The sequence below is a fragment of the Oryx dammah genome, unplaced genomic scaffold (assembly GCF_014754425.2).
Source record: "Oryx dammah isolate SB20612 unplaced genomic scaffold, SCBI_Odam_1.1 HiC_scaffold_24, whole genome shotgun sequence".
Taxonomy (NCBI): Eukaryota; Metazoa; Chordata; class Mammalia; order Artiodactyla; family Bovidae; genus Oryx; species Oryx dammah.
Window position 1 is genome coordinate 45,911,801 of NW_024070208.1, and position 22,103 is coordinate 45,933,903.

General features: G+C 35.0%; 1 protein-coding gene across 1 annotated transcript in view; it reads right to left on the bottom strand.

Annotated features, from left to right (window-relative positions):
• Nucleotides 1-6,318: 6,318 nt before the first annotated feature.
• DACH1 (dachshund family transcription factor 1) overlaps nucleotides 6,319-22,103 on the bottom strand; it is a 463,451-nt gene continuing 447,666 nt past the window's right edge. Inside the window, exon 13 of the mRNA XM_040267265.1 lies at nucleotides 6,319-9,041. Coding sequence (XP_040123199.1) covers nucleotides 9,004-9,041 — 38 coding nt within the window. The 3' untranslated portion in view covers nucleotides 6,319-9,003. The remainder of the gene's footprint in view (nucleotides 9,042-22,103) is intronic.

A 22,103-nucleotide genomic window follows, 5' to 3' on the forward strand; every position in this document is an offset into this window, starting at 1 on the left:
AGGCCAGTTCAAAAACTGTCCTTCAATTTGGGCCTTTATTTTTTTAAAAACAAAGAACTAATTGCAAATAACTCAAAGCAAAATACAAGGAAAACTTTCCAGATGTAGACAAGAACAAGAAAAATAAAATTTAAAAATGTACTTAGTAAGAATACTTATCATTTGCAGGGTTGGGGATAAGAGGAGAGAAATAAGTGAGGAAAATTAAGAGGAACAAACTTCCAGTTACAAAATAAATGAATCATGGGTATGAAATGTATAGTGTGCGGAAATAGTCAATAACTATGTAATATCTTGTATTGTGACAGATCGTAATCACTTATTGTAGTGACAATTTTGAAATATATAGAGATACTGAATCACTGTGTCATGTACTAACAGTGTTGTAGCTCCAATTTATTTCAAAAACAAACTCATAGAAAAAGAGAATCAGATTGTGGTTACCAGAGGAGGGAAGAGAAAGGAGGAATTGGATGAAAATTAGTCAAAAGGTACAAACTTCCAGTTATAAAATAAGCAAGTACTTATAATGTACAATTAACACTGTGATATAATGTAAAACTAACTCTGGTATGTTATATGTACAAACTTATAAGAGAGTAAATCCTAAGAGTTCTCATCACAAAGAATTTCTTTTTCGATTTCTTTAATTTTCTATCTATATGAGATGATGGGTGTTCACTAAACTTACTGTGGTCATAATTTCATGATGAATGTAAGTCGAATCATTATGCTGTATGCCTTAAACTTATACAGTTATATCTCAATAAAACTGAGAAAAAAAGAAGGAATACTTATCATATTTTGTTTGCTTGACTACTTACCATTTTTTGAGCACTTACTATATGGCAAATATTGAGTTAAGTATTTTGCCTAGGAGTAACAGTGAAAAAAAGAGAGGTGAAAAACAAAGGAGAAAAGGAAAGATATAAGCATCTGAATGCAGAGTTCCAAAGAATAGCAAGAAGAGATAAGAAAGCCTTCCTCAGCGATCAATGCAAAGAAATAGAGGAAAACAACAGAATGGGAAAGACTAGAGATCTCTTCAAGAAAATTAGAGATACCAAGGGAACATTTCATGCAAAGATGGGCTTGATAAAGGACAGAAATGGTCTGGACCTAACAGAAGCAGAAGATTTTAAGAAGAGGTGGCAAGAATACACAGAAAAACTGTACAAAAAAGATGTTCATGACCAAGATAATCACGATGGTGTGATCACTCATCTAGAGCCAGACATCCTGGAATGTGAAGTCAAGTCGGACTTAGAAAGCATCACTATGAACAAACCTAGTGGAGGTGATGGAAATCCAGCTGAGCTATTTCAAATCCCAAAAGATGATGCTGTGAAAGTGCTGCACTCAATATGCCAGCAAAATTGGAAAACTCAGCAGTGGTCACAGGACTGGAAAAGGTCAGTTATCATTCCAATCCCAAAGAAAGGCAATGCCAAAGAATGCTCAAACTACCACACAATTGCACTCATCTCACACACTAGCAAAGTAATGCTCAAAATTCTCCAAGCCAGGCTTCAGCAAGAAGTGAACCGTGAACTTCTTGATGTTCAAGCTGGTTTTAGAAAAGGTAGAGGAACCAGAGATCAAATTGCCAACATGCGCTGGATGATGGAAAAAGCAAGAGAATTCCAGAAAAACATCTATTTCTGCTTTATTGACTATGCCAAAGCCTTTGATTGTGTGGATCACAATAAACTGTGGAAAATTCTTCAAGAGATGGGAATACCAGACCACCTGACCTGCCTCTTGAGAAATCTGTATGCAAGTCAGGAAGCAACAGTTAGAACTGGACATGGAACAACAGACTGGTTTCAGATAGGAAAAGGAGTACATCAAGGCTGTATTTTGTCACCCTGCTTATTTAACTTATATGCAGAGTACATCATGAGAAACGCTGGACTGGAAGAAACACAAACTGGAATCAAGATTGCTGGGAGAAATATCAATAACCTCAGATATGCAGATGACACCACCCTTATGGCAGAAAGTGAAGAGGAACTAAAGAGCCTCTTGATGAAAGTGAAAGTGGAGAGTGAAAAAGTTGGCTTAAAGCTCGACATTCAGAAAACGAAGATCATGGCATCCGGTCCCATCATTCCATGAGAAATAGATGGGTAAACAGTGGAAACAGTGTCAGACTTTATTTTTTTGGGCTCCAAAATCACTGCAGATGGTGACTGCAGCCATGAAATTAAAAGACGCTTACTCCTTGAAAGAAAAGTTATGACCAACCTAGATAGCATATTCAAAAGCAGAGACGTTACTTTGCCGACTAAGGTCAGTCTAGACAATGCTATGGTTTTTCCTGTGGTCATGTATGGATGTGAGAGTTGGACTGTGAAGAAGGCTGAGCACCGAAGAATTGATGCTTTTGAACTGTGGTGTTGGAGAAGTCTCCTGAGAGTCCCTTGGACTGCAAGGAGATCCAACCAGTCCATTCTGAAGGAGATCAGCCCTGGGATTTCTTTGGAAGGAATGATGCTAAAGCTGAAACTCCAGTACTTTGGCCACCTCATGCAAAGAGTTGACTCATTGGAAAAGACTCTGATTCTGGGAGGGATTGGGGGCAGAAGAAGGGGACGACCGAGGATGAGATGGCTGGATGGCATCACTGACTTGATGGACGTGAGTCTGAGTGAACTCCGGGAGTTGGTGATGGACAGGGAGGCCTGGTGAGCTGCGATTCATGGGGTCGCAAAGAGTCGGACACGACTGAGTGACTGAACTGAACTGAAATCTTACTACAGCGTTGAAATCCATTTTGAGTTATCTACACTGTTGCTAAGGGTATATATTGTTACATTTTTAGTGGTCGCTCCTGGTATTATGTTTCATATGCAAAACTTATCACAGTCTGCTGCTGCTACTGCTGCTAAGTAGCTTCAGTCATGTCCGACTCTGTGTGACCCCATAGACGGCAGCTCACCAGGCTACCCCATCCTTGGGATTCTCCAGGCAAGAATACTGGAGTGGGTTGCCATTTCCTTCTCCAATTCATGAAAGAGAAAAGTGAAAGTGAAGTCACTCATTGGTGTCCGACTCTTAGTGACCCCACAGACTGCAGCCTACCAGGCTCCTCCATCCATGGATTTTCCAACCAAGAGTACTGGAGTAGGGTGCAGTCTACTTGTCTTGAATGACATTTTACCAGTACAAATAAAGCGTGGAAACATTACTCCTTTCACACAACTGTATACTTCTCCATTTACAAAATTATTTGTTTTCCCCACACTGAGACTCATACCACACTGTGTCGTAAGTTATTCTCTCACAAATCTGGAGTCTTTCCAAAGAGAAGGGCTTAGGACAGCCTCTTAAAAACTGAATCACAGGAATGAAAATACGAAAGGCTCCCTCCAAATGGTTTGGACTGTGAAAAATGCTCGAACTGACGTCGTTCAGAAGGAAGAAGTCTCAGTGATGATTGAAATGAGTTTTACCTCCTTGTGTACTTAGTCTGCAGTCGTATTAGCCAGTAATCTTAATTAGAAACAATAATGTGACTTCCATTGTATCTGACTGATAGAACTGCAAATTCATATTCAATTCAGCATTAAGTTCACAATGCTGAAATCAGTTTTAAAATATATGTTAATTATTTACAGATTTTAGATCATTTTAATGATTTTACAGAAATATTAGTTGGCTTTTGTAGTGGCTGTACAGCTCACAAGGGACCCCACTCACTTTAGCTACCTGTTAACATGAGTCTGAGTGAACTCCGGGAGTTGGTGATGGACAGGGAGGCCTGGCATGCTGCGATTCATGGGGTCACAAAGAGTCGGACACGACTAAGCAACTGAACTGAACTGAACCCCATAGCAGAAGACCTGCTAGTCACTTTCTATGTGTTACTTGCTACCCTCCCAGACAGTGATCTTCAACAGGGCTGCTTATTAGCAGAGACATTACTTTGCCAACAAACGTCCATCTAGTCAAGGCTATGGTTTTTCCAGTGGTCATGTATGGATGTGAGAGTTGGATTATAAAGAAAGCTGAGCACTGAAGAATTGATGCTTTTGAACTGTGGTGTTGGAGAAGACTCTTGAGGGTCCCTTGGACTGCAAGGAGATCCAACCAGTCCATTCTGAAGGAGATCAGTCCTGGGTGTTCACTGGAAGGACTGATGCTGAAGCTGAAACTCCAATTCTTTGGCCACCTCATGCAAAGGGCTGACTCATTGGAAAAGACCCTGATGCTGGGAAAGATTGAGGGCAGGAGGAGAAGGGGATGACAGAGGATGAGATGGTTGGACGGCATCACCGACTCAATGGACATGGGTTTGGGTGGATTCCGGGAGTTGGTGGTGGACAGGGAGGCCTGGCATGCTGCGATTCATGGGGTCGCAAAGAATTGGACATGACTGAGCAACTGAACTGAACTGAACTGAGGAACCTAAAAGTCCTGATGCTGCAGCCCCAATCCCCAGAAATTCCAATTTAACTGGACACAGTATTTTCTCAAATTCCCAAAATGCATGTATTGCAGTACCTAGCTAACTTACTGCCACATGTGTTGACTTGAGACAATCAGAACTCAGAGAATCTAGCTTAGGACAGTAAGAAAATGACTGGTTTGCCTCGATGGGTGGGATCTTATGCTCCTGGATAACAGAGGAATCAAGAGGAATATGTATGCCTGCAATGAGAGGAGAAAGCAGCAGAGTCATTGAGAGAAGCAGAAGGAATGGGAGGGTGGTTCAAGGGGGATACTTATGGCTAATTCATGTTGATGTATAGCAGAAACCAACACAATACGGTAAAGCAATTATCATTTAATTAAAAATAAATTAATTAAAGGAAACACAAAGTTTGTGAGGACTGGCAAGAAGAGTGATATGATTGAAATACATGAAAAGTAACAGAAAAAGAATAACTAGTATGGTGTTTTACATAGAGGGTAATATATTCTTGTCAATCTATGCAGAATTGTCTGACCTGCAAACTATCTTGTATTAGTCACTAGAAAGTGAATGCACAAAATGGATATAGATTGTTACCACTTAGTAGTAAGGTATCTAAGTCAATACCCTCTTAACACTAGTTCCACGTCCATGGCAGACTAGGAGACACTCAGTGACTCTTCTCTTGCTGAAAGTAAGACTTCCTATTCCAACAAAATTATAAGCTCCTCTGGGGCAAAGCTATGTTTTCATTCATTACAACACTTAGCACTGTGCTTTCTGCAGAATGAGGCTTTATTAATGAATCTGTTTAAAGGAATAAATGAGGATCAGTTCAGCTTTTATATACCAGTTGTACATATGAAAGATAAATGTTAGCACCAAGCCTACACATGAAGAAAAGTGATATATTTACAATGTCATTTGCAATATTTTAATTCTATTAACATCTCTACTCCCCATATTGTAAAAATGCAATCCATGTAACTTTTATTTATAATTTACTCTCTTCTAGTAATAAATAACTTTTGTTCATATTGTAAATTTCCTAATGCCAATGAAAACACATGGGGAGAAACCTTAAATCACCACCAAATTCTGCTAACATCCAGAGGCCATATGATATTCTATACAAGTCTTACCAACATAAACCTGTGAGGACAGAAGAGAAAAATGTGTTTGTAGTGGTCAAATAAACATTTGAGATTTTTATTAGGGATCTATCACTATTTGTTAATTCATTGAAATAATTTCTTTAGATAGAAAAAAAATCATTTTCCATTCTTTTGAGAATGTTTGGAGTATTCACAGAGTATCTGTGATTTCCTTAAGTGTGGCATTTTGGATTGGTTAAAACGTTTATATTATTAAAGGCTATTGGAATTGCAAAGATTCTAAAAGCCTTTTTTTTTTTCAATGATAGAGAGTAAAAACAAAACACTGAGTTAGAGTTACAAATCTACACTCCTATAGATATGGGAATAATATATTTTGTTCCATCAACATGTCTCCTTTACATTATTCAGCACAAAGCTTTGTGAAATAAGAATCATGGGAATATAAGAATATAAAGGAAAAAGGTACAAATAACAGCTTCATAAACTGAAAAATGTACATAAATAAATCATGTATATGTGGGCAGTTTGCTTAGCTGGCAAGAAACAAAATATGGAAAATCTGCTTGTTAAACAATAACTACAGAGTGTGCTTTTATGATGTTTTTCACCACAGTAATTCATATTAGAGATAGAAGCAGTTGCATGTTAAATAAAATCATTGAGCATTGTTCCCTTCATATTGTAAAGAGCTGACTTATGTTGTTTTTAGATGCCTCCCATTAGAAAGTAAATATTCCTTCAATGCTATGCATTTCACAAAATTTAATAAAGATGAACTATAAATAAAGTCACTGGGAGATTTCAGACAGTTTTATTAGGAGATTGTTGAAAAGAAAAAGAAAATTAAATACAATAACAGTAAACGTGGTTCTCACATTGAAACCAGGCTCAAAGAACTAGGCTACCATAGAAAAATTTCCAATTCTTGCATTATGATGTAAAAACAGATTTTTGTACAGATTTTGTACAACAAAATTCGTAATAACCTTTTATCATTTTTAGAAAACTTTAAATATATAGATAAAAATAGACAATTTTCATAGGTCCTACATGAAGATGAGTATGTTCTGTTTCAAGGGCTTGCATAGAGCGCAAATGTGGTTATAATATAGAACAACTAGACATTAATAATTTTAGGATTACAAAAGCATGGAAACCATAAAATGGGCACAATTTTACTTGTTTAAACCAAAAAATGAATTTTAAACCAACCTGTATAACTAATAAAGGGTAAAAAACTTAAGTTACAGACTTAAAATAACATTTCTTGACTTGTAATATTTACAACATGTTAGTAAGATTCTCTCTTAGCATATAGCTGATAGCTTTTTTTTTTTATTCCTTTCTAAAATTTCCTTTTATAGTGAACCAAACACTAAAGCATTCTCAAAGGTCTGGAAAATATGTATTTTAAAACTATTTAACCTACTTAACAGGTGACTCTATGCAAGAAGCAGAGCAATGGCTGATTACTACTTATGGAAGTTGTGGGCTTTTAAAAAAAAGCTTTCAAAAATGTATGATTCAAAAGGTTGCCACAAGTCCCTCTGATTTTAAGTTTTATAATCCTTTAAAGACTGCATACAGGGAAAAGCAAGAGATACATACAACAAGGAATAAAATCTCTTGTGTTCAAATAACAAAAGATGTTTATGGAAGAATTATGCTTAGAAAACCAAGTTTCTATAAAGCACTTACTAACAGTGTTTTAAATAAAAATATTGCTCCCTTTTAAGCAAGCTAAAAATAGGAACTGCATATATAACCTTTTTATTGTATTAAAAATGGCCTTAGCTGGTTAATAGCGAGCTACACAAAAGAAATATGTTTCAGTATTGCAAGGAAGACCTAAAAACTATAGAAGCTTAGTGCCAGTGTATCTATAATGTTAATTTCTTAACCAAATCATTAATAGCCAATGAGAACTATCTTTAAACATATTTAAGCTAGTTTCCTTGGCCATTTAAGATTTTGCTATTTATGGTAATAAATAATGTTAGGATCATAAAATTTAAGATGACAGCAAAATCATAAAATGTCCAGCAACTGTACTGACTCATGATTTCAGTCTTTAAAGGTGTAACTCCACGTACGTAAAAACAAAGAGAAGGTAACTTCAGCTTGTAGTAAGCACTGTTTGCAGCTTGACTTCCAGTTATCTGCACAAAAGTGAAAACACATATGGTAACTCTCAAGAAGACAGTGAAAATAACACATAGGCACCCTTCCCTCTGACCAGGGTGGGAAGCACAACACATTTGAACTTTATCACTCAGCGCTACATGATATTGGACTGATACATCAAAGATCAAGAGTTTGTTAGGTTTTGTCTTTCAGCAACATTAACATAATATGACATTAACATATAAAAATATTTCTGGTGTTTTGATTTACTATTCAGCCACAATCCATTCTCAATAGTGCAGTTTGGGGCACTAACTAGGGTTCAATATACAAATAAAAGTGGCTGACACAGAGTTCTGTTGTCACCAGATGCATAAGATCTCATTCATTAATACTGTGACTCCAGACAAATATTTACATGCCTGCATGCGTTAAAACCAGAAAGGTGTCTTTCTGACCAACAGGGTGACAAAACATATTTTCTAAAATTTTCATTTTCCTAAACTCTAGTATACTACTGCATACATAATACCTTCCTTGTATGTTTTATGTTTATATACTGTACATGTGACCAACAGTTTGAAGAAGAAGCATCCTGATCATTTTAAGTTCTATATACCACTACCAGTTTGGAATGAAAACATGTTACATTTATATATTTTTTAAGGTAAAAAGACCTTCAGTGAAACCTTTTGGCTTATATCCAATGCTTCTTTTCAGATATGCAAAATGTTATTTCACGGGGTTGCTGTCAATATCCATTTGTTGGTCTTTTGGAAAGTACATGAGACAAAAATCTTCAGGAGAAAAACCACAGTTAGAGAGTTTAAAATAGAATGTAACAATATTATTCTGTGATTTACTGACTTTTTAGGAATCCTCTATGTCCTCTACAAGTTCATTTCCAAGTATTCTTGCTGGTTTCTGGAGGACATAATTCTGTAAGTCTAGGTGACCAGTGCTACAAGAATCTTGATGTGCTCAGATACAGAATTTTCAGAAGAGGAAAATGGTTCATTCCATTAAAAAAAAAAGGTAGGTCTTATTCAGACCTGCTTTTAAACTGTATACAAGTGTCCAGCAGCAAAGTTGCAGTTATTAACTGTATGAAGTTTGATACTTGTACATTTACAAACATTCTCAGGTCTCTGGTATGAACCACAGATGAAAATCAATAAAGGAAAACCTTTTTTTTTGTAGAATACTTAAACTTTTAAAGAACATTAATACACAAAATTGAGGAAGTTCCCTTAAAAGGACTTTATTTTTTTCCAAACTTTCCAATGACGAACGTCTGACTGCAGAGTTCTTTACTATAACATGGGTTTCTTCAACAGGAAAGATTCAGTACATGACAGTAGTTTTCAAATACAGTCTTCCATCTAAAAATGAACAACAAAAAATAATTATATGACGTCTTGGAAACACATGTGAAAATAAAAACTACACAACCCAATATAAAATTTGTGGGTTTTATTCTATCTTCACTTATTTAGGAAGCAACATTTTTCACATATTCTCAAAGTCAATTTCATAATCACATTGAGTTTATATGTTTGAAAAGAATACAGCATTTCATAAATTCTCATAAATATATATTTGCTATTTTGATATCAGTACAGAGCACTCAGAAAATATGTAAGAGTATCTGTGTGTGTGTTACTGATATGCAAAGCTAGTTGATTTGTTGAATGACAATTACTTCCTCCAAGCTTGCAGAACCAATTTTTTTCTGAATTCACTCAGATATATCTCCATTATGAAAGACTGAGAGGTGTTGTTAAATATACAATGTAATGCAACTTGTGTGCACACTTGTTGCTATTTATATGAAAGTCATCCAGGTTATTTCATCAATATCAATGAACTATAATCTTTCCACCTTGAAGTGAGATTAATAGAATAATTAAATATTAAGATGCAAATATATTACTCAACTTTTATCAGTTGAGAAATACAGCTATGTGAAAAAGAAATAATTAAATCTTCAATAAATCTACTAGAATGAAGCATAAATAAGAAATTAAAATCCAGAGGAAAAACAAAGCAAAACATAAATCTATTACCCTCTCAACTGTCCACTTTATGGTGTGGTTTAAACTTTCAAAGTATTTGTATAAAATGTTTAAATTTCACATAATTTAATATCTATAGTAGAAGGTATATAGAAAAGTAAAGTTTTCAAACATTTGAAAAACGCTTATTGCAGTGCAAATGTTTGCGAAATGTCTGGTAACTTTAAGAATTAATACATAAGGAACTAGAAATAAACTACAGTGATTTAGGAAACACAGTCTAAATATTTGTAGATCTCACCTTCAACATTAAGTTAATTGTGTGCTTATACATAATCTGTGGTAATTAGTAACTTAAAACCAATGTTAAACCATTTTTCTACTTCACAGAAATATTGATGTACCTAAAACTGTATATTCCTACCACATGTTTTAGCTTTGCCTCCAGGATATTATGAACTCTGGCTTATTGGTATAATCTGAGCACCCAGTGAATGTTCAATAAGTATGGGGTTTGAATGAACAAATGAATGAACAAATCAGATATAATTTTCCTGTGGTTTATATATACAAAGTAGATAAATAAGCAGAAATAAACCTAATAAACTAATATTATAAAAAATTTAAAAATAAAGCTTCAGTTTTTCACATTCTTAGTATCATGTGTCTAAAAATCAGAACTCCTAATAGATATTTTTGATAATGATTTTGACTAAGTAAAGCAACTAAATGGTTTTAAAATCTATAATAGACATTATAGGAATAACCAAAGCATACTAGCGCTTTTAACCAAAATTTTCTAATTCTTAGTCTTTATTTAATTTAACCCAGCTTTTCTTTCCTTCCAATTTATCTCAATATTTCTATCATTCATGTATTCACTTATGTTGAAGATATCATTCTCATTCTTTTTTTTTTAATAGAAAATGTTTCCTAAGATTAGACAGGGGAGGAGAAACATTTGTCTTCAAAATTCAAATTTCATTCAGTGAACTCATTCAAAATACTTGTGGAAAAGAAACAATTTGCTCAAAATTAACATCTCAAGATTATGAATTCTTAAAAGTCTTTTTCCATGAAAGAAAAAAATTAAAGCCTTAAAGATTATTGATACCTAGAGCATATTAGGAGAAGGAATGCAGTAGCAAAGAATGGTTATACAAAAGTCATTCATTAATCATCAATCATTGTATTTTTGCACATTGTTATAAGGAGAAGGAAATGGCAACTCACTCCAATATTCTTGCCTGGAGAATCTCTGGACAGGGGAGCCTGGTGAGCTACTATCCATGGGATTGCAAAGAGTCGGACATGACTTGGCACACAGCATACACGTTGTTTTAAAAGATCCACTAGCCAGATTCTTCATTCAGGTTCTATATCATTGGCATTGACTTTCTTCTCTAATCTTATCTGTCACCCCTCTCCCTCATGCAGTAACCCTGTCACACACCAAGCTCTGCACTGCTGAGGTCTGTTATTCCTTCTAGAAGCTTCAAAATAAGTACCTCCTCCTTCCTTGCTTGCATTGCTGTCTTATTAAATATCTCTTAATAGAGCTCACCCTAAGAATCAACTTCATAGCACTTTGTCTCACTTTGATGTTACCTATGAGAAGTCTCTTACATGGCGAGACCCACAAAAGCAGCAGCCATAATTCTTTTCCCATCAGTATCAGAAGAAGAATGCTTCAGCATGATGCTTTCTTTAAAGATTTTAATGCAGTCTCAAATGTTAAAATTTTGGAGAAATTAATTAATTAACATGCTTATGTGCTAAAAATAATTCCTTTAGCATTTAGAGATTTTAAAGTCTATCTGAAACTAAATTTTAAAACAAAAATATATACATTAAAAATATAACAATAATTTTGTAAGATTTTTATTGCAGCCATATACAAAATATGTTTATAAAAATTATAAACATATTTATGTGCTCAGTATTTAGTCTACTATAACAATTACTTTTAATAAATATGTCTCAAATTTGTGACTCATGTTCTTAACAGGTGGAAAGCATCAAGCATTAAAAATGCTGGCTATTAAATAGATTCCAATTGTTATAGTTAAGGCATTTCCATGGTTCAATAATATTTAGATATCAGAGATTATCTGCCTTAGAATTAACTGGAAATAGAAATTTATCAGGCACAGACAGACTCTAAAAGAGTACTCTCTCTTTGTCTACAAAGCCTAACTTTGAAGCAATTCTACTTTATAATTTTGTCATATTTATTAAAACATTTTACTTAGTCACTAGGTTGTGTTCATGGACTCTTTGTGACTCCATGGACTGCTAGGCTCCTCTGTCCATGGGATTTCCCAGGCAAAAATACAGTAGTGTGTTGCCATTTCCTTCTCCAGGGGAATCTTCCCCCCTCAGGGATCAAATTCACATCTCCTGCATTGCAGGAATATTGTTTCCCACTGAGCCACCAGGGAAGCCCTTATTGAAACATATTTATGGATAAATCAGAATCTGTAAGGGAAAAAAAAGTTTCAAGTAATTTTATGTTGTTCCTGAGAAATTATATTGACCTGCTAACATACAGCAAATAATCACATATGGATGTACCCAGAGAGCTAACATCAGGCTTCTGAGTTATGGGACCCCACTCCAGCACTCTTGCCTGGAAAATCCCATGGATGGAGGAGCCTGGTGGGCCGAAGTCCACAGGGTCGCTGAGAGTCGGACACGACTGAGCGACTTCACTTTCACTTTTCACTTTCATGCATTGGAGAAGGAAATGGCAACCCACTCCAGTGTTCTTGCCTGGAGAATCCCAGGGACAGAGGAGCCTGGTGGGCTGCCGTCTCTGGGGTCGCACAGAGTCGGACACGACTAAAGCAACTTAGTAATAGTAGTGGTAGGTCTACCTCAGGCCTCCGATAACAAATCACCTGAGAGCAAGCCTAATGGCAAGGGTGCTAGACAAAATACATGGGCCCATAATGCAAACTGTGCCATGGTTTTATGTTATGTAATAAGTATTCCAATACTCTGTCCTTGCCTGACTCTTCAAACAGTAGGCAAAGTGATGGAGCCCTAAAGAAGGCCCTACAAATCAAGCTACAGGATGGAGATCATTGGAACTTCTGAGTATTTTCATGGCTAAGACTTCATTATTCAGAGTTGTATTATTGGCATTTAGAAGCTCAGAGGGTTATTTATGTTTTGTTTTCATGGCTGTCTTTTGTACATTACACTTTATTTCTAAGTAGATAATCTCACATCTACTTATCATTTCCTATATCATCTTTATTTCTGTATTTGTTGGCCACCAAGAAATATTTTTCCTGATGCTGATCATGGTTTATGAAATAATCATTCCCTGATATTTCAACTGGGTAAGAATTTTTTAAAGATCAAATCAACTGGAAATAGGAGCTTCCCAGGTGGTGCTAGTGGTAAAGAACTTGTTTGCCAATGCAGGAGACTTAAGAGATGAAGGTTCAATCCCTGGGTCTGGAAGATCCCCTGGAAAAGGGCATGGCAACCCACTCCTGCCAGAGAATCCCATGGACAGAAGAGCCTGGCAGGCTACAGTCCATAGATTTGCACAGTCAGACACAACTGAAGCGACTTAGCATGCAAATTGGAAATAAAGGTAATAATAATTATGAATAGCATAGATAATATTTTCTGAGAGTCTATTGTGTTCAGGGCACTTTACAGATTTCAAATCTAATCTTTTCAACAACTCAACAAAAAAAATGTATCCTTAGTGCCTTTTACAAATTAAAGCCTAAAAAAATTAAGTTATCCTGCATATTTTCAAAGAACTAGCAAACAGATATGCAATGAATTGATATTTACTTGAATCCACATCTATTCCATTATGTCACTTCCTCTAAAAAGCAGTTGGAAGATTACTGAAGGATATACACTGACTCTGATGCAGAGGAAGGGACTGAACCTTAGACATCTTGATACCATCAGTCTCCCTGTTTTGTAAATCTGTTCTCACCATGTTCTCAGAAAACAGAGGCTTCCTTTTAATATGCAAAGCCTCAAATGAACAACTTGAAATCAGAACTAGAATTCTTACAGTTTGGTTTCAGAGCAAATATCTTCCTTTGACACAATGATTACTTGCTTTTGTAAGGGAGGCTGATATGACAGAAAAATCATCAAGCGGCACTTTGTGCATGGGAGTACTTAATTAAAAAGTCTCTTCTAATTAAAAGCATGTGGGAGTAGGGATTGAGTGAAACTATTTAAATTACAAATTCCTTTAATAGTTCCAAAGTTCATTGTGATTTGATGCTTACAGCTCTAATTTGGTGAATAAGTAAGTATCTAGATCACTGAATAGTTTATTGCAGGTATGAATTTTTGTATGCTGCTTACTGTTATGCAGATTTAGATCTACAGATGAGTTAAAGAAAATATTTTAAAATACTTATAAAAATTGATCTTGTTTTAATATAGTTCTGTTTTGTGTTTGTGAATTATATTTACTTTTTAAATTTCATTTTTCTTTTATATTAGAGTATTGTTGATTTACAGTGTTGTGATAGTATCAGGTGTACAGAAAAGTGATTCAGTTATACATATACACTGATTTAATATTTTGTACCTATTATTATATGTAGTTATTTATAACATCTAATACATATAAACTGATACAGAATTTAGCTCATATTCCATATATGAAACTAAAGTATTAAATAGCTTGATCAGTTATTTTAAAAAGTTAATGAAGTTTGTTCAACAACAATCACAATATATGATGTGATTTTATTACAAATTGGAACAATTTCAAATTGCTTAGGTGGATTACACCAGAAATCCAATGCTTTCATGGAAACATTAACAAGAGACTGTGTCACTGAAGAGTATTATTCAGTATGCAGATAGGTATATATTCCAGTTTTGAATAGAACTCCCTTGAAAACATACACAAGGATCTCTTGTTTTTTGTTTTTTGCACAAAAAGATTAATAAATTACATTTCTGTTAGGAAGTAGCTTTATTAAAAATAGCATCTATTTGGTCAAAACTTATATCCAGACACCTGTATTTGAATGAATTTTGCTGCTTTCACAAAAAAGTTGTATGTGCCCATATCTTACTACTCCAGAGCTGAGAAAAATATGAATATAACAGATGGCAAACATATAAGATCATTTATCTAGAACATTTAATATTTACCTAAAGAATATTAGGCTAATATGAAATGTACTGGCCCCAAACTTTTCTCAACATAATGTCTTAATCATATAAAGTAAGGGAAACCAAAAGAAGAGATGAAAAAAAAGTTAATGATTCATGTGATATTTGATAAGACAACGAAAGGAAGTCAAAATAAAAGCAAGAAAACAGAAACAGATGGGAAGGATCTTTGTCAAGTCATAACCCCTCTTCTAAAACCCCTAAAGGAAGAAGCTAATTAAAGAAAATATTGTTTCTTGCTTTTTTAATATAATTTTATATTTAGAGTAAGAACATTCTGCTAATGCTGAGGCAAAGAAGCAGAGACAGAAAGTCTACATTTAACATGAAAAATATTTTAAGAGAGATTGATGTTCAGCACAAGCTCTTTTACAAGAGGATACTGAGTAAATATCATTTCTTCTCATGAAATGCAGATAATAACTGTATAAGTGATTTCCAGAAGTTATGGTCAAGGTTGTGTTCAAAAATGATGAAAAGACAAAAACTGAAGAAGTTGCAACAGATTTTGAATTTTAGATAGTTGCATAACCTGCAGCCCACAAAGTTGAGTGAAAATGAGAAAGGACTGGACATCAGATCCCTTTTGAATGCTTACTCTGTACACATCTGGTGCCATTCTAGAGAGTGGGCACAGACTATGTGTAAGAAGGCACACCAAGCAGAGTATCTTATACAGAAGCCAAATATACTAGTACAGGCAGTAGGTAATGGATTACCTAATGGACCAAAATGGTCCAGCTCATTTGAAATCAGAGTAGATAATATCGTGTTTATTACAAAGTTAGTATGAAGTAAAGCTCTTGATTGTGGCTAATATTGTAAACAATTTTGTAAACAAGAACTGCTTTTTATAAATTTTTCAGTTTTCTTCAAAGAATAAAGTGTATGAGAACATCTTCTAGTTTAAAACATGCTCTGAGAACAGAAGATTATCTAAAGTTACTATACATACGGTAAAAAGGTAGCTACATTTTTAAACAGAAACAATAAAAATAAATCCCTTTCTACACATGAAAAAACTTATTCGACTCTAGGTAAACCTCCCCAGGTGGCGCTAGTGGTAAAGAACCCACCTGCCTATTCAGGAGACATGAGACACAGGTCTCATCACTGGGTCAGGAAGATCCCCTGGAGGAGGGGGTCTTCCTGAATCCACTCCAGTATCCTTGCTTGGACAGTCTCATGGACACAGGATCCTTGGTGGGCTACAGTCCATAAGGTCGCAAAGGGTCGAACACAACTAAAGTGACTTAGCACAAAGGCACGCAAGCACAATTACAGGGGGAAAGACTGGAACTTTGACATCCTGACAAACTGAAGCAAGTGGAATTAGACTTGAGGTATTGGAGCTAGAAGGAAACATCACTGAGCAGCCTGATCTAATCACACATTCTTTTTAAATAGAAACTAAACAGAAAAACCAGTAATGAGAGTTGAGCTTAAAAATGTGGAGAGAAGGCACTTGAAGATGTACAGAGGTCTATGGTTAATCTTAGCAAGCTTGGAGTTAGTCAACTCCAGCCCTGTGCAAAATAATTTTTCCAAATGACTAGTCAGTTTAAAGTATCTAGTTCTTCTAAGAAATTACGTTCTTATTGTAGGTCTCTTAAAGTGTCCCTTTGCTTGAATTTCATCATTGTCAACTATTTACTGCTTGTCTATTCACCAAGAACCAGGTAATCTATGCTTAATGTTTTAAAAATTAGCCCTCTATTAAAATGTTTTAGATGTGAATGATTGGCCTATACTCATGGAGACAGGGTTTGGATCCTATACATTGTATTACTAAGACCTAAGTGTTTTTACAACACTTGCCCTAGGATCCAAACTCTTGCCCTCTGCCAAGTTATTTTTACTCTACCTATACTTCTATTTGGCTCAGAGGTTAAAGCGTCTGCCTGCAAGGTGAGAGACCTGGGTTCAATCCCTGGGTCGGGAAGATTCCCTGGAGAAGGAAATGGCAATCCACTCCAGTATTCTTGCCTGGAGAATCCCATGGACAGAGGAGCCTGGTAGGTTACAGTCCACGGGCTGCAAACAGTCAGATAGAACTTCAATTTCACTTTCATACTTCTATTTGCATATCAGTATAGAATACACAATCTGAGTCTAATCAAGAGGAAATATCAAATGCAAAATGAGAAACATTCTCTTAAGACTTTTTTCAAACATGTCAATTTTACAATTTTTTTTACAATTTTTAAAAGGCCAAGGAAATGCATACAATCGAAGAAACAAAAGAAAAATTACAACAACACATAATGTGATCTTAATTTGGATTTAGGAATGCTGTAAATGCTATAAAGGACATGATTGGTTCAAATGACAAGATTAGAGTGTCAATATCAGTTTAAATAAAAGTTTTGTGTCAATAAAATAGGTTATTGGGCTGATAAATACACTGTATTTATGTATAAGAGAAAAATCCTTATTTTTAATAAGTACTCCCTAGAATGTGTATGGGTAAATATAACAGGTAAAGTACCATGGTTTATACATATTACTTTCAAATGCTTCAGAAAATATTATGCAGATAGAGAAAATTATAAAGTATATAGAAGAAAAACATTAACAATAGGTGAAGATTTGCAAAGTGCATATGAGAGTTGCAAAAATTTTTAGCTTTTCTGTAAGTAGTTTTTTTTTAAATATATATTAAAACTAAATAGGTTTCCTAAGAGGAAATGAATAAAATATAAAATAGGTTGCCTAAGTGAAATGAAATTTTAATAGTCACCAATGTCAGATATTTATTTATAACTAGTTGAAGATTTATCCTCTCCACTAGCCATGTGCACAGTTGTTACACTGATTCTATGAGCTGTATTCTCACAGTAAATATGCTTTCTGCTTAATAGCAAGGTTTTAAAAAGTTCTATTCAAATATCAGATAGTGAGGTGATGCTGGGTGATTTTCTTAATAGAGTTCTCCAGAAAAACCAGGTTCAGATTCATGAAAATTATTGGACTGAGGGTGAGAATATAAGCTGGATTCTGGTCTATTGGCCCATTATGTTTGAAAGGTAAATTTACAATTGCAAAGTTTATGAAGTCTACTTAATTGTCTTACCCCTTAGTTGGTGACGGCTGTGTAGGCTAGTGTGCACTTGGTATAAAGAAATTAGTGTTCTGTTTAACTATTTGAAACACAGCTTATCTTTTAAAAGTTTATCAAAAACAAAAGCAAAGCATAACACAGACCTCCTTAAACTTGTAGTTTCTGTAAATAAAGGAAAATTGCTGCTAGGTCTACTTTGGTAAAGTATTTGTGCATGTGTGTTCTAATTAAGCATTCATTAGTAACAAGTGAGAATCCATCAGAGTGGTTAATGTACCAGCAAGTGAAAATGGGGTGTTTTGCACTTAGGTTACCTTGTCCTGATTGTAAGGTGAGACCTCCCAACTTCAGCAAAGTGAAGCACAGTGAAGTATTTACTTTCTCCATCCTTTTATTCATTTCTGGGAGAAAGAAAACTAAGACACAGGAATGGAAGGAAATAATCTGAGGAATAGCTGAACCTTAGTGATGATGGACTATGATGAATAAAAATAGAAACATAAAAATAGTGATGCCTTATTTGATAAAAATAAGATACTGCTAAAAAGGGGAGCAAGGATCTTTCAAATCAAGCATTTGATCCTTTAAAACTGCAAGAGACAGGGAAAGTTGGCAGTGAATAAATTGAGTTTTCAGAATAAATACATTTGTTTTCTCTAGTGAACAACCAAAAGCGGCAATTAGAACAGTTCTTGTCAGAGTTTAGTTATTTTATTTTAAGCTTGGCCAGGGAAAAATCATCCTTCTTTTAAAAGTTTAGCATTTTTATGCTTATTTTTTATAGCATGACTAATTCAGTAATTTTAATAAAGTTATATTTGTTTAGGGAAGTAATTGTGAATGAACAAAGTTCTAAATATCTAGAGCTTGATTTAACATTTAAACAATGCTAAACCAAAATGCCGTTCTAGTGTTAAACTTGACAAATGTCAAACTTCAGTGAAAGGTTGCAAATGTTTTCAATAAGTATGGTAATTGTTTTAACTGAAGAAATGGCACTTTCATAGGGAATAACTTTTTTCTACATCTCATCCAATAGAATCATCAAGTATTTAGATCGTACATGGGTGAGAACACTAACATGTACAATAACTATTAAATAAGATAGTTCTCTGTGCACTAACTCTAAAATTAACATAAGGGATCAATTTAGAGATATGTAGTGTTATAGTATAAAGAAAGATTAGCAAACAGGCAAGAAAGTGTGCTGATAGAATTGTCATATCTAAAGAAAGAATATGAGAATCAGTTGAGTGTTTGTCAGAGTTGTTCAGCCGTGTCTTAATAAATGTCCATTAAAACATGAACCAAGGATAAGATTACCACCAAAGACTGATGTGGACATCTGGTTTACCTTTACATACATTTCTGAATACATGAAATATTTTAATTATATAATACTCAGTGGGCTGATCCCATTCTTACCAGGTACCTTGACAATTTTATTTACTATATAATCCTTATGGTAGGAATCCTCTAAAATGGCTACCACTGCTCCTTGCCTCCTGGCAGTCACATCCTTGTGAGATATTTCTCCCCTTAAAGTGTGGACTTTATCTAAAGACTTACTTCTAATGAAGAGAATATGGCAAATGTGATGGAAAGTCACTTCCAAGATGAGGCTGTAAAAACTGTGACTTTCATCTTGCTGGAAGATACTCTTTCTCTGGATCTTTTCACTTGCTTGATCAGATGAAGTAGGTTGACATGTACTGAGTTGCCTCATGGGAGGTCCATCTGACAAGGACCTGATCATGGCCTCTGGCCAACAGCCAACAAGGACCTGAGGCCCTTTGTAAAACAATCTTAATAACATGAGGTGTGCCAACAGCTATATGACTGAGTTTGGAAGTGGAGCTTGCTTCAGTTGACTCTAGAAATGACTGAAGCCCTTTCCAAAAGTGTTGGCAACCTGGGAGACACCTGAAAGCATAGGACCCAACTAAGTTCCTTCTAGACTTCTCATGTATAGAAAAGGTGAGATAATGCGTGATGTAAGCCATGAAGTTTTGAAGTAATTTGTTGTGTTACAACATATAATCAACACTCCAATACTTTGGCCATGTGATGTGCAATGAGTCAACTCCTTGGAAAAGACCATGATTATGGGAAAGATGGCATAAGTGATGGCATCCGGTCACATCACTTCATGGCAAATAGACGGGGAAATAATGCAAAAAGTGAGACTTTATTGTTTTGGGCTTAAAAATTACTGCAGATGGTGATCGCAGCCATGAAATTAAAAGACACTTGCTCCTTGGAAGAAAAGTTATGACAAACCAAAAAGCAGAGACGTTACTTTGCCAACATAAGTCCATCTAGTCAAAGCTATGGCTTTTCCGGTAGCCATGTATGAATGTGAGAGTTGGACTATAAAGAAAGCTGAGCGCCTAAGAACTGATGCTTTTGAACTGTGGTGTTGGAGAAGACTCTTGAGAGTCCCCTGGACTGCAAGGAGATCAAACCAGTCAATCCTAAAGGAAATCAGAATATTCACTGGATGGACTGATGCTGAAGCTGAAACACCAATACTTGGGCCACCTGATGTGAAGAACTGACTCATTGGAAAAGCCCCTGATGCTGGGAAAGATTGAAGGCAGGAGGAGACCAGGACAATAGAGGATGAGGTGGTTGGATGGCATCACTGACTCGGTGGACATGAGTTTGAGTAAGCTCCAGGAGTTGGTGATGGACAAGGAAGCCTGGCATGCTGCAGTCCATGGAATCGCAATGGACCTGACTGAGCAACTGAACTGAATGAAAAAGATTGAAGGCAAAAGGAGAAAGGGGTGGCAGAGGATGACATGATTAGACAGTGTCACTTTCTCAATGGACATGAATTTGAGCAAACTCTGGTAGATTATGGAGGACAGGTGAGCCCAGTGTGCTGCAGTCCATGGGGTTCAAAGAGTCAGACATGATTTAGTGAGTGAACAACTTCTTTTATAATCAAGGTGTAATCAACGTGTGCTGGTCATTGTCACAGGTAAATATGTCAGTTCTTATGACTTACAATTCTTTAGTATATCTTAGCTTGGTTTCTTTTAGAACACAGAAAGGATTGATAACCCAACTCTGGGTCATGTGGAACTCACCAAGCCAAATGCTGCCTTGTGAGTGCTCCTGCAAGCATCCCTGCATTTCACAGAAACAGCAAAACCCAACTGTATATTTCCCAGTATGATATTTCTTGCCTTATTATATCAAAATGATTTTTTAAAAAACACTCTCTAGCCTGCTATTAATTACATAAGCTATTCTAAATCACAGAATATTTATTTTCACAATTTTAAAAGGTTTGTTTTGGTATTTTAAATATATATGTAAATGTATATCTGTGGAAATGGAAATTACTTATACTACCTTAGAGTAATTTGATTCTATTGGGAATAAAACAGATTTTCTCAAAGACTGATGATCTTATTTCATGATATATTGTGACCTTCTCAGAAATAAAGACAATAAAGTGCAATAGTCTAATTCTTACATTAAACTGTTTCAGAATGACTGTATCAAATCACTTGATACAATGTGACAGAAGTAACCATCCTATGAAATTTCATAGCTCCATACTGCTGGGATTGTTACCATGTAATGAGCTATTTAAAAAGGCAAGAAAGAGAAGAAAAAACAATCTAAATCTCTCTATTAAAACCATCTAGAAATCAGACAATCATTGTAATGTCTTTCAGAATCTGTGGTTCAGTAGTAATGATTAGACAAGTTCAACTTTTGTTATATCTAATATCTTGCAATATTTGAAGCAATATTATTATATTGCCTGGTTTCCAATGACACAAACATAATTCTTTGCAAATTGATCAGTAAAATATCAACAAAATAGCCACAAATAATAACAAATTAAGACACTAAATATTTTCTAAAATGGAAAGCAACAAGAAAAAGACAAAATGTGTTATCACCAAAATATGCAATGTTAATAGATAAGTTTGCATTTTATAAATTATCTGTCCCTGTAGACAAAGAGTTTCTGGAAACATCTGAGCACTCTAGACTTACAACTTGTGTTTATGAGTTTTCAATATATACTAAATTCCATGAGATTAGCAATTTTTAAAAATGCAGTTTCAAAAGCATAAACACAAAAACTCTACAAATAAACATCTTGATATGTTATAATAAATGTGCATATAGTTAGAAAGAAAATAAATGCTGATATATGTATATTTCAT